This window comes from Odocoileus virginianus, chromosome 11 (assembly GCF_023699985.2).
Source record: "Odocoileus virginianus isolate 20LAN1187 ecotype Illinois chromosome 11, Ovbor_1.2, whole genome shotgun sequence".
Lineage (NCBI taxonomy): Eukaryota > Metazoa > Chordata > Mammalia > Artiodactyla > Cervidae > Odocoileus > Odocoileus virginianus.
Window position 1 is genome coordinate 7,856,063 of NC_069684.1, and position 13,618 is coordinate 7,869,680.

Sequence of the window (13,618 nt, forward strand, 5' to 3'; positions counted from 1 at the left end):
AATGGACCTAATGCCCATCAGAGGGAGTCAGTTAAATTATGGTACATAAATTCAGAAGTGTCCACAGCCATTAAAAAGGATGAAGAGATGTTACATGTATCTACATGGAACAATCCCCAGTATATAAAACCTTAAAAAATAAGGAAATGAACAGTGCATGTAGTATTTGTGTTCAAGTTAATATATATTTCAGAATGAAAAGTTAAAAACCATTTAAATTATTTGTGTGTATATGTATGTGTTTGTGTGCATGTGTATATATGGATATGTATGTTATACTTCTGTGTGCATAGAATATCCCTGGGAGTAGAAACACGGAACTGAAAACAGATCTTCTGGGGGAAAGGGTTAGGTGGACTGGACATGGAGGTTGAAAGATGTAGATTTACTTTTCCCTGCTTACTCTTTGGAACATTTGAATTTTATAATTGTGTGTTACCTGGTCAGAAAATGAACAGATTAAAATCCGGGGTGCAAATCCATTCTAAGTCTTGCTGGGTAGATGGTCTTTCTGGAGGGCAGGCCTTCTTCCATTGAGGGGGGTTTATCCAGAGGCTGGAAATTACTGGAAGGCATGTGCTCAGGAATAGCTCGCCATGGCTGCCTTCCGGCACAGACGCGGGTGATGGTCGGAATCCGGGCAGTCCACATGTCCTCTGTCTGGTCTGCTCCTGCACCCTTCACAGCCAGGCTCTCAGTGCTCTGGGCCCTCTTCTCCAGAATGGAGCTCTTTGAGCACAGATGCCAGTTCCCCTACCATTTTACCCAGCCCTCGACATGACGTCCAGCTCACAGAAACATCTTCCGCATTGGGAAATACCCTGTGGTCATGACATCTTTTTACACGGAATTCTTGTGTCTGTAACCGTAAGTCAGCCTTTTAATGTCTGCAGCATCTCTGGCGTCACCCAGTGTGTATGTAGTAAGAGCTCCGTAAGTATCGAATGATGAGTCTCAAGGATGAGTAGTTTATGATCGGATCCTTCCCAGCCATTACAGTAAGGATGGAGCCAAATCTTCCCAAATGGGACCCAGGGTGGCCCCCTAGGGGAAGGAGAAGCAGTGAAAGATGCCAACATTAGAGCTCAAACCTCCACCCAGGGGTATCATGGGAGACCCGGAGAGGGGACCATCACAGTCCCCTCTTGCATCAGCAGCTACGTAGCTGGGACACAAGTTTGGAAGGACTGGATGGATGTGATGGGTCAGATGGAGGGAAGTCCAGATCCACGCGGTAGAGCTGGCTCTCAAAGACGCCGCCTTGTCCCTGTAGAGGAATCCGAGAAAGGGCCTGGCGGGCTGGTTCCACGCCCTGAGCTGACCCACACCGCGGGAGCAGCTGGGAACTCGGCAAGGAGTCTGGAGTCTAATAGTGCGCTCCGAGGTCACAAACAGAACCGCGTCAGAAAGCACAGCAGCTGAGATCCCTTCCCTGGAGGCCAACGACTAATCCCGTGGAAAGACTACCGGGAAGAGAGTAAACAGTGGGGTGAGTTTCCCCGAAGGAGCCCAGCCTCCCACCCCTCCTGCTGGCTAAGCAGGAAGCCCAGAGGACTCAGCCGGGAAGGGTGCACAAATCTAATTAGTGACTGCAGCTGAGTGAAAGCCACTCAGTCGTGTCCAACTCTTTGTGACCCCATGGACTATCTGTGGAATTCTTCAGGCCAGAATACTGGAGTGGGTAGCTGTTCCCTCTCCAGGGGATCTTCCCAACCCAGGGATCGAACCCAAGTCTCCCGAATTGCAGGTGTATTCTTTACCAGCTGAGCCATCAGGAAAGCTGGAGTGGGTAGCCTATCCCTTCTCCAGTGGATCCTCCCGACCCAGGAATGGACCTGGGGTGTCCTGCATTGCAGGCTGGTTCTTTACCAACTGAGCTATCAGGGACTACAGCTGACTGTTAATTCTAACATCCCCGAGAGATCCAGGCTGCCCTTGCCTGTTCCTCCTCGTCTCCATGTCAGAAGAGCCCTGTCGTGTCTTCTCTGCCCCTAAAACACTGGTTTCAGCTGTGTCATTCTGAGCGGCTGGGCAGGGGAGGAAGAGAACTTAACCTGCGAGCATCCTCCGTGAGACCACTGAAGGTTTGCTCCCTGCCAAGGCTTGCACGGGCTCAGGAACATCCGGGCTGCCCAGGTGAATGGGGTTCCAGAAGGGACCCTTGGCTGCGACGGGCACATCCCAGCCTGGGCTCGGAGCAGGGGCAGTGCTGGCCTGTGGTTCCAGGCAGACCCCCTCAGGGCCATTGGCCAGAGTCAGTAGGAACACAGTGTTCTTCCGGAATGGCATCTTCAAGGCACAAAATGTTGTTCTCTGTAATGAAAAGAGTGTCTGAGTCACTTTATTTTTATTTGTTTATATCAATTCTCTTTTATAAAGTTCTGATAGTCGGGTTTAACCTTTGCCATTCATTAAAAAGTTTCGAGTGGAGCTTTCTCAGACTATTTTCCCCTGCTACTCCTAAAACAAGGACAGCGGATATGTGTGAGTCACTTTACATGTCAGGTAAATACCTTTGTAAGCCCCTCACACTAAGAATCTGCTGCAGCTGGTGATATTTCTAGAACACTGCCTTCTGATCCCAGCCCAGACAGGGCACGCTTCCCTCCCCACTCCTGCCTGGAGGGCTCTTTCAGTGTAACCTCAGTCTTTGTCTGTACTTTTCCTGGGGCGGGGGAGGGGGAGGGGATTTGAAGACTTGAATTTTACAGGGCTGTAATCTCTATTTCTGCCAAAAAGCAATTGTCTTCTGATTTCATGGCTGCAGTCACTGTGTGCAGTGATTTTGGAGCCCAAGAAGAGGATATCTATCACGGTTTCCACCTTTTCCACTTCTATTTGCCATGCAGTAATGGGACTGGATGCCATGATCTTAGTTTTTTTTTTTTTTAATATTTTAGTCTTAAGCTGGCTCTTTCACTCTCCTCCTCCACCGTCATCAAGAGGCTCTTTAGTTCCTGTTCACTTTCTGCCATTAGAGAGGTATCATCTTGCACATCTGAGGCTGTTGATGTTTCTCCCACCTATCTTGATTCCAGCTTATAACATCCAGCCCGGCATTGCTCATGATGTGCTCAGCATATAGGTTAAAGAAGCAGGGTGACAGCAGACAGCCCTGTCGTACTCCTTTCTCTGTCTTGAACCAATCAGTTGTTCCACACAGGGTTTGCTCTGTTGCTTCCTGACCTGCATACAGGTTTCTCAGGAGACAGGTAAGGTGGTCTGGCATTCCCATCTGTCTAAGAGCTTTCCAGAGTTTGTCATGATCCACACAGTCAAAGGCTTTAGCGTAGTCGATGAAACAGAGATAGATGTTTTTCTGAAATTTCCTTGCTTTCTCTGTAATCCAGTGAAAGTTGGCAATTTGATCTCTAGTTCCTCTTCTGCTTTTAAACCCTGCTTGGGCATCTGCAAGGTCTTGGTTCGCATAATGCTGAAGCCTAGCGTTTAAGATTTTGAGCATGACCTTACTAGCACAAGAGATGGCTGCAACTGTCCCATGGTTTAGCACATTCTTTGATACTACTCTTCTTGGGGATTGGGATGAGGATTGACCTTTTCCAGTCCAGTGGCTGCTTGCTGGGTCTTCTAGATTTGCTGACATAATGAATGCAAAACCTTGATGGCATCATCCTGTATGGATTTGAATAGTTCTGCTGGAATTTCATCTCATTCACTAGCTTTCTTAAGGCCCGCTTGATTTCACACTCCAGAACGTCTGGCTCTGTGTGACTAACCACACCATCGTAGTAATCTTAGTGATAAGACCCTTTTCATACAGTTCTTCCATGTATTCTTTTCATCTCTTCTTGATCTCCTCAGGTCTACTAGGTCTCTACCATTTTTACCCTTTATTGTGCCCATCTTTGTGTGGAATGCTCCCTTGATGTTCCCAGTGTTCCTGAAGAGATCTCTAGTCATTCCCCGTTTGTTGTTTTCTTCTGTTATTAAGCATTCCTCATTGAAGAAGGCCTTCTTGTCTCTTCTAGCTGTTTTTTGGAACTCTGCATTTAATTGGATGTACCTCTCCCTCTCTCTCTTGCTTTTCACTTCTCTTCATTCTTCCACTATTTGTAAAGCCGCCTCAGACAAGCACACTGCCTTCTTGCTTTTCTTTGGGATGGTTTTGTTCGCCACCTCCTATACGATACTATGGACCTCTGTCCATCATTCAGGCACACTGTTAACTAGATCTAGTCCCATCAGTCTATTCGTTACCTCTACTGCAAATTCACATGGGAATTGATTTAAGTCATACCTGGCTGGCCTATTGTTCTTCCTGGTTTTCTTTAAGTTAAGCCTGAATTTTACTAGGAGAAGCTGATGATCTGAGCAACAGTCAGCTCCAGCTCTTGTTTTTGCTGACTGTATATAGCTTCTCCATCTTCACCTACAGAGAGTGTAATCAGTTCGATTTCGGTATGGACCATTTGGCAGGAGAAAAATGACAAACCTAGACAGTGTGTTGAAAAGCAGAGACATTACTCTGCTGACAAAGGTCCGTGTAGTAAAGGCTATGGTCTTCCCAGTGGTCATGTATGGTTGTGAGAGCTGGACCGTAAAGAAGATAAAACTCCAAAGAATTAATGCCTTTGAACTGTGGTGCTGGAGAAGACTCCTGAAAGTCCCTTGGACTTTCCAGGAGATCAAACCAGTCAATCTTAAGGGTCATCAGTTCAGTTCAGTCGCTCAGTCGTGTCCGACTCTTTGCAACCCCATGAATTGCAGGCCTCACTGTCCATTACCAACTCCCGGAGTTTACTCAAACTCGTGCCCATCGAGTCGGTGATGCCATCCAACCATCTCATCCTCTGTCGTCCCCTTCTCCTACTGCCCCCAATCCCTCCCAGCATCGGGGTCTTCTCCAATGAGTCAACTCTTCGCATGAGGTGGCCAAGTATGGGACTTTCAGCTTCAATATCAGTCCTTCCAGTGAACACCCAGGACTGATCTCCTTTAGGATGGACTGGTTGGATCTCCTTGCAGTCCAAGGGACTCTCAAGAGTCTTCTCCAACACCACAGTTCAAAAGCGTCAATTCTTCGGTGCTCAGCTTACTTCACAGTCCAACTCTCACATCCATACATGACCACTGGAAAAACCATAGCCTTGACTAGATGGACCTTTGTTGGCAAAGTAATGTCTCTGCTTTTTAATATGCTGTCTAGGTTGGTCATCACTTTCCTTCCAAGGAGTAAGCGTCTTTTAATTTCATGGCTGCAGTCATCATCTGCAGTGATTTTGGAGCCCCCCAAAATAAAGTCTGACATTGTGTCCACTGTCTCCCCATCTATTTCCCATGAGGTGATGGGACCAGATGCCATGATCTTAGTTTTCTGAGTGTTGAGTTTTAAGCCAACTTTTTCACTCTCCTCTTTTACTTTCATCAAGAGGCTTTTTAGTTCCTCTTCACTCTCTGCCATAAGGGTGGTGTCATCTGCATACCTGAGGTTATTGATATTTCTCCCAGCAATGTTGATTCGAGCTTGTGCTTCTTCCAGCCCAGCGTTTCTCATGATGTACTCTGCATATAAGTTAAATAAGCAGGGTGACGATATCCAGCCTTGACGTACTCCTTTTCCTATTTGGAACCAGTCTGTGGTTCCATGTCCAGTTCTAACTGTTGCTTCCTGACCTGCATACAGGTTTCTCAAGAGGCAGGTCAGATGGTCTGGTATTCCCATCTCCTTCAGAATTTTCCACAGTTTATTGTGATCCACACAGTCGAAGGCTTTGTCGTAGTCAATAAAGCAGAAATAGATATTTTTCTGGAACTCTCTTGCTTTTGCGATGATCCAGCGGATGTTGGCAGTTTGATCTCTGCTTCCTCTGCCTTTTTCTAAAACCAGCTTCAACATCTGGAAGTTCACGGTTCACTTATTGCTAAAGCCTGGCTTGGAGAATTTTGAGCATTACCTTACTAGCGTGTGAGATGAGTGCAATTGTGTAGTAGTTTGAGCATTCTTTGGGATTGCCTTTCTTTGGGATTGGAATAAAAATTGCCCTTTTCCAGTCCTGTGGCCACTGCTGAGTTTTCCAAATTTGCTAGCATATTGAGTGCAGCACTTTCACAGCATCATCTTTCAGGATTCGAAATAGCTGAACTGGAATTCCATCACATCCACTAGCTTTGTTCATAGTGATGCTTTCTAAGGCCCACTTGACTTCACATTCCAGGATGTCTGGCTCTAGGTGAGTGATCACACCATTGTGATTATCTAGGTTGTGAAGATCTTTTTTGTACAATTCTTCTGTGTATTCTTGCTACCTCTTCTTAATATCTTCTGCTTCTGTTAGGTCCATAGCATTTCTGTCCTTTATCGAACCCATCTTTATGTGAAATGTTCCCTTGATATCTCTAATTTTCTTGAAGAGATCTCTAGTCTTTCCCATTCTGTTGTTTTCCTCTATTTCTTTGCATTTCTAAGGCTTTCTTATCTCTCCTGGCTATTCTTTGGAATTCTGCATTCAAATGCGAATGATCTTTCCTTTTCTCTTTTGCTTTTCGCTTCTCTTCTTTTCACAGCTATTTGTAAGACCTCCTCAGACAACCGTTTTGCCTTTTTGCATTTCTTTTCCATGGGGATGGTCTTGATCCCTGTCTCTTGTACAATGTCATGAACCTCTGTCCATAGTTCATCAGGCTCTCTGTCTGTCAGATCTAGTCCCTTAAATCTATTTCTCACTTCTACTGTATAGTCATAAGGGATTTGATTTAGGTCATACCAGAATGGTCTAGTGGTTTCCCCTACTTTGTTCAGTTTAATTCTGAATTTGGCAATAAGGAGTTCATGATCTGAGCCACAGTCAGCTTCCAGTCTTGTTTTTGCTGACTGTATAGAGCTTCTCCATCTTTGGCTGCAAAGAATATAATCAATCTGATTTTGGTGCTGTTTTGTGCTTCGGTCTTCTGTCAAGTTCCTTCTTTTAGGGAAAAAAATTGGAATATAGGTGCTTTACAATGTTATGTTAGTTTCTGTTGTACAACCTCATGAATCATTTACATGTATGCATATATCCTCTGTCTCTCGGGCCTCCCTCCCACCTCCTCCATCCTCCCCTCTTTAGGTCATCACAGAGCACTAACTGAGCCCCTAGGCCTTACAGTAGCTTCCCGCCATCTATCTGCTTCATCCGTAGTAATGCATATGTCAGTCCCTTTTGGAGAAGGCAAGAGGCAGTCCCAGTGGTTAAAGTCAGCACTTAAAGAGACGATGGCTTAAGTGGTAAAGAATCTGCCTGCAATGCAGGAGATGCAGGTTCGATCCCTGGGTTGGCGAAGATTCCCCTGGAGAAGGAAATGGCAACCCAGTCCGGTATTCCTGTATGGAAAGTCCCATAGACAGAAGAGCCTGCTGTGGGCTACAGTTCATAGGGCCGCAGAGAGCTGGACACAACCGAGCATGCACACACAATGAGACCAGACCCGTGGGCTCAGCACCCATAGAGAGAAACTGCATCCCTGCCACCGCCAGCACCCCTGGCAGGGGCGGGGAGCGAGCAGGCACAGCCCCTGGATGAGAAGCAGCAGCCAGTCAGACGGCGCGCAGGCTCTTTGCTCCACGGTGCCTCCTGCGCTCAGTCGATCCCTTCCTCAGCGTGGAGATGAGCACAGCCCACAGTAAGTGGGAGCAGTGAGGTGAGAACAAAGTGGGCTGTGCCAGGCAGGAACAGTTCCTTCCCATCCCCGGGGGTGGCTGGCATGTCTAACCCGCAGTGGTGTCCAAGAGCTCTGGGAGAGATGCTGCTGTCTCCGCCGGGAGCTTGGTTGTATCATTGCGTTCTTTGCTGAGAAATTGAAGTAATTTGGAGTCATTTACCTAACAACGGCTTTAGGAAAAGAACATGTCAGAGAGATCTGCTGACATCACCCTTTCAGAGGTCCGTGTGGTGTAGGTACTGTGTCTTCTCTCCCTTTTCAGCTCCCCCGGTACGTGCCTTTCGAGGTGACAGGAAACAGGATGACTTGGGTGGCCTTCCTGACCCGCTGTCCTTTGTTAATGTCTAGGTGTTCTCAGCCAGCCCCTGCCAGGTGCCTCTTCTCCTGTGCACACACACATAAATACAGATGATGCTTCGACTGTGGGCACTTCTGTCCATTGGCTGCGTGGCCCACAGCTGGGGAAACAGAGGCCAAATGTGCATGCCTAGGGTTTCTTGATTGGGGATTTTGCAGCAATCAGAAATGATTAGGAATCTGAGAGTCTTGTGACTGAGTACTCAGAAGGACTCAGGCACCCATGTGTTTATTCAGTGACCGTTTGAACCATGGACTCCCTGATCCCAGGGACCTGGGAGGAGAGGGGCTGGTTCACAGACCCTCAGACTTGCTCCACCTCTGGTCCAGAAGGGGCATCTCCTCGCAGCCTGTCCTGCTTCTGTCTCTGGGACGGGGATGCTCAGAGTGTCCTGAGCCCGTCCCAGGGATGAAGGGCTTCAGCTGCTGGCGAGTTTCTTTGCCTGCAGGGTGGCCCTCCGCTGCGCACCCCCCGCCCCCCATCCTGCTTCCAAAGCTCGACTGTTCTATATTTGCAGGTGTTTCTCTTCTCTTCTCCAGAGTCTCTGTGATTCCAGAGAAACAGTGCCGGGGCTGCCACCCCGTGCCCCTGTGACATCCCCAGACTGCCACTGCCCTGTGTGTGCATACTTGGATTAGGAGGCAAAACAAAACCCTTGAAGCTCTGCCGTTTTCATCCTAGGGCCAAGTCAGCTTACTAGCGTCAGCCCATCGTCCTGGCGACCCAGGTGTTGGAGACTCTTGTCTCTGTCCTCTGGGTTTCCCAGAGCCGGAGCCGGAGCGCCACATCTCGAGGGTAGGTGGGGAGTTGGGGGCCCTGAGTCTGCTTTAAGCCTCTGGGTGCATATTCTCACGGGCCTCAGAAGAAGCTCAGTGTGACGCATGTCCAGGCTGCCTGTCTAGGTGCTGCGCACATGGTCAGCACTTCATAAATGCCTGGGGCGGTGGGGGGCGGTCTGGGGGCTTCCCTGGCAGTCCAGCGGCTAAGACTCTGCACTTCCGCTGTAGGGAGCACAGGTTCGGCCCCTGGTTGTGGAGCTAAGATGCCACATGCCGTGCCAGCTTGGTCAAAAAAAGAAAGACCATCAAATCATCTTAAAAACTGCCCGGGTGGGTGAGTGTTGTTCGGGCCGGGTGGCGGGGAGCCTCCCCCACACTGCCTCCCCCTTTTCTTTTCGGGAGGCAGCTTCTAGGAGCTCATTGCTGAGCCATCTCTACTATGTTACGTAGCGTGATTGTGAATCAAGGATGAACAATAGCCCGAAATAGGCTGTTTAAAAACAAAACAAGGAAAGGAACATTTAAGGAAGAGAATCGGTTGGGGAGCGTGGTCTGACTGGGCAGCCCCTGGTCCTGGTGGTCGGAGTGGAGATCCTGGCCGCGGCGGCAGGGACGCGCTTCTGACGGGTGGGCCCCCACCCATCTGGTTCTGGGGAGAGAAAATGTGTGTTTTCTTGGCACCTCTTTCCACCTGCACTGTCAGGATAAGAAGAAGCGGCTCCGGTTTGTTCTCTCCAATTCCTCAATTTCACATGAAATGACTTTGCTTTATGGCAGTGAGCACTTTAGTAAGTGCCCGCCCGCGGGGCCTGGGCTGGGAGGCGGGCAAGATGAAAAACGCAGCGCAGGCTGCCTTCATCAGGATGTGAAATTGAGTGTGAGCAGCGTGATTTATTAAAGACCGCTCTCCGTGCCAGTTAAAGTGTGCACCCGGCGCAGCCAGCAAACGACTCTTGCTCGGGATGGCAGGAGGGCCCCCAGGGGCAGTCAGAGTCACCCCTTCCTTCCTCTCTGTCCCCCTGCTGGATGCCCTGTGGGGGCTCAGCCCGTGGCCAGGATCAAATAACCGCAGCTCTGACTGTGTTAACGAAAGACCATCCAGGCACTGGGAACACGCGCCTCAGTGCCCCGGTCTGAATTAGCAGTTGCCATGACAAAGGATGCAGACGTGTTCCTCCAGGCTTGTTCCCCCCGTTACAAAGATGGAGAAACTGAGGGACCCCGGGAGAGGGGGTGACCAAGCGAGTTAGCGGCGGTGATGCCTGAAAATACGAGCCTGCTGCGTCCCGCTTCCTGTTTCCTTAGCACCTTGAGTGGAGGGATGAAATGAGATTTGGAGGCAGAAGAGTTAAAGGCACCAGGCCAGGAAGTGGGGCTCTGTGTGAGCCTCCCACCGACGTGGTCCTCGACCCATCACCGCTTTGGAGCAGAGCGCAGGCCGCCAAGCACGCCCGGAGCCACACAGCCCCGGGCTCCAAGTGCGACTTGGTGACCACTTAACTTTCAGACCTTGAGAGAGTTGCTCTCCTCTCTGAGCCTTGGTTTCCCTTTCCATGAAGCGGGGCTAAAAATACCTCCTTAAGAAGGCGATTGTGAGGATGTGGCATGCCTCCTGCAAAGGCCCCGGTGACGTGTAAATGCTCAGTGCTCGTCCGTCCCCTTGCTCAGCCTGTGAACCTCCGGTGGGCCCTCTGCAGAGTCCCCCGGAACAGGGGGCCCGGAGGCTGGCTCTTGGACCAGCAGCGTCCACGTCAGCAGGGATCCTGGGGGAAACTCAGATCTCAGGCCCGCCCAGGCGTCCTGGGTGACAGCCTCTGGGGCCGGGACCATGCATTCTAACACGCCCTCCTGGTGGTTAGAGTGTGGCTCCAGTCTGAGAACCAGCCCTAGGATTTCACTGTCAGTTTTGAACAAATTAGAATACGTAGTTCTTTTTCATGAGAGGGTGTGAAAGAAGCAGTTGAGTGGGTTTTTTTTTTTTTTTTTGAAAACTGCCTGTCCATATTCCCACGGGTTTGAAAACAGACCTGGCTGTTTACAGGCGTGGAAGCCTGGGCAGCTCTGGTCCTGCTGTGTGTCTTTCAGTGAGGTAACCCGTGGACAGGGATAGGCTTCTGCCCTGTAGATTTATCAGATGAAAGCTCTAAATTGAGCTGTGAAGGAAGGTCTGAAATTGCAGGACCATTTGATGAACTGCTCCACAGTCTCTCTAGGCCGGGCCACCGAAACAAAGCTACCAAAGCCCCTTATTATTTCTCCCCATCAGATCTGAGTATTGTTAAACATCAAGTGCTGTCAGGAGCGGGCTGTTTTAATGAAGACAGCACATCAAGTCCTTCTGAATAATTAATGAAATGATGGTGGTTGAAGCCAGTACAGTGGTGCAGAGAGTGCCCTGCTGTTTCTCAGATCCCGAGCCAGCCCCCTGGAACCAGTCTGATGTACGAGCTCGTTCTCACAGGAAAAAAAGCACTCAGCCTCCACTGTTCTCAGAGTAGAAAATGGCACCAAGGCAGACCAATATATATCTACATACGTATACACACACATACACATAGGGTGTGGGGCTGGGATTCAAAATATCTAATAGATGGAAAGGCACAGGTACAAACCAGTCAGTTCAAAGAGATGGTGACCAAATTTGAATCAGTTGAACTGAGGTGGACCAGCCTAGAGCCTGTTATACAGAGCGAAGTCAGTCAGAGAAAAACAAGTATCCTTTATTAACACATTTATATGGAATCTAGGAAAATGGTACCGATGAACCTATTTGCAGGGCAGGAACAGAGACACAGATGTAGAGAACAGGCTTGTGGACATGGAAGGAGAGGGCGTGATGAATTGAGAGTTGCGTTGAAATATATACATACCATGCGTAAAGTAGATAGCCGGTGGGAAGCTACTTTATAACATAGGGAGCTCAGCCTGGTGCTCTGTGATGACCCAGAGAGGTGGGATGGGGAGGTGGGAGGGAGGCTCAAGAGGCAGGGGATGTATGTATGCTTAGAGCTGATTTCACATTGCTGTACGGCGGAAACTAATACATTACAAAGAAATTATCCTCCAATTAAAGAGATGATGGCCAAGTGCTAGAGCAGGGCCTGGTGTCCCCTCCAGAGCCAGCTTTTACCCCCTTCAATGTTATATCAGAGAGCAGGTCCCGAGGGGACCCTGGGACCGTGGCTCTTACTGTCTAGTAGAGCAGTCCTTCTGTCTGCTAACATAAGGTACAGTCTCTGTGATACACACCAGCTGGTGTCAGTCCCGAGGGTACTGTCTGAGGCAGTGGGTGGGGTGAGTGGGAGGGGATATATTCTTTGGCCTCAAAAGCCATCAGTCACCACATCCTATGACTCTGTCTTCTGCAGCATCTCTGAGAGTCACCTCTGCATTGCATTTCTCTGTTGGGTATCCTCCAAGCCTGCCCACTCACAAAGGCCCTCTATGCAGGCTGAAAACCCTCTAATCTCACATCCATCTTCACTGGGATGATGATGTGGGATGTTGTATATGCACCGGCATCCCAGGGATACAGATGGATATGTTGGTGGTCGATGCTGATCAGGGCCACCACATTTGTGTTCTGGGCTCCAGCCAAGGCAAGCTTGTCTGGGAGGTGAGAGCCGTCTTCCTTTGAGGCACAATGGTGCTCAATCTGGGAAACTCCTCTTTTCTCTGTCTTAGAATGACTGAGAGTCAGTCGGTGACATTGCTGCTTCACGGGGCCAGAAAGTGAGAGTCTATCTGTCCAGGGACCCAAGAGCCAAGCAGAGAGGGTCACGATGTTCCTCACCCCTCAGGCGGACCAGCAAGGTAATGACTGAGCACTGGATGAGCAGGAGGGGCATCAGGCAACAGGGTGTCAGAGCCTCTGGCTAGAGAACTTGCCTGAGTAGATGGAGAGAGGAAGCTCTGTCCAGTTCAGTCCAGTCGCTCAGTCGTGTCCGACTCTTTGCAACCCCATGGACCACAGCACGCCAGGCTTCCCTGTCCATCACCAACTCCCGGAGCTTGCTCAAACTCATGTCCATTGACTCAGTAGTGCTCCAACCATCTTATCCTCTGTCATCCCCTTCTCCTGCCTTCAATCTTTCCCAGCATCAGGGTCTTTTCAAATGAGTCAGTTCTTTGCATCAGGTGGCCAAAGTATTGGAATTTCAGCTTCAATATCAGTCCTTCCAATAAATATTCAGGACTGATTTGCTTTAGGATGGACTAGTTGGATCTCCTTGCAGTCCAAGGGCCTCTCAGGAGTCTTCTCCAACACCACAATTCAAAAGCATCAATTCTTCTGCACTCAGCTTTCTTTATGGTCCAACTCTCACATCCATACATGACTACTGGAAAAACCATAGCTTTGACTAGACAGACCTTTGTTGGCGGAATAATGTCTGCTTTTTAACATGCTGTCTAGGTTGGTCATAGCTTTTCTTCCAAGGAGCAAGCATCTTTTAATTTCATGGCTGACTGAACTGAACTGAAATGATAGATAATTGTAGGTAAAGCTAAAGGGCAGATGCAGGTCCTTCAAAGTGTTCTCCAAGCAGGATTCACCTTGACCACCTGGGCTTGGGTTGTGTCTCTGGACCCTTTTGAGGCAGTAGAGCTTCAGGCAAGAATATTGGTAGAGGTTAGTAATTTCTGTCTCATACCGTTGTGCGAATTCACTAAGACTGTGTATTCTTTGTAAGCCGTATAGCAGATTGCATATGTAACTACTCACGTGTGGACAGAGACAAGGGTTCTGGCTGACTGAAAAGAAGGCATCATGCAGTTTGTTCATCTTCTGCTCACCAGCCATCTTCTTCTGAAAATGGTCAAC

At 49.0% G+C, this 13,618-nt stretch overlaps 2 protein-coding genes across 8 annotated transcripts in view; one reads left to right on the forward strand and one right to left on the reverse strand.

Moving 5' to 3' along the window:
* The window catches only part of HHAT (hedgehog acyltransferase), a 367,616-nt gene that overhangs the window by 330,490 nt on the left and 23,508 nt on the right, over positions 1-13,618 (forward strand). For 5 of the 7 annotated variants that reach the window (XM_070473890.1, XM_070473893.1, XM_070473888.1 and 2 more), the window contains one exon: positions 1,274-1,422. The exons of the other annotated variants lie outside the window; for them this stretch is intronic. In XM_070473890.1, the coding sequence (XP_070329991.1) occupies positions 1,274-1,422 (149 nt within the window). Of the gene's footprint in view, positions 1-1,273; positions 1,423-13,618 lie in introns of those variants that run through there. 7 annotated transcript variants of the gene reach the window in all.
* KCNH1 (potassium voltage-gated channel subfamily H member 1) overlaps positions 1-13,618 on the reverse strand; it is a 440,397-nt gene that overhangs the window by 9,952 nt on the left and 416,827 nt on the right. The window contains exons 11-12 of the transcript XR_011490223.1: positions 2,055-2,313; positions 440-1,463 (exon numbers count right to left, since the gene is read on the reverse strand). The gene's annotated coding sequence lies outside the window, so the exon portion shown is untranslated. The remainder of the gene's footprint in view (positions 1-439; positions 1,464-2,054; positions 2,314-13,618) is intronic.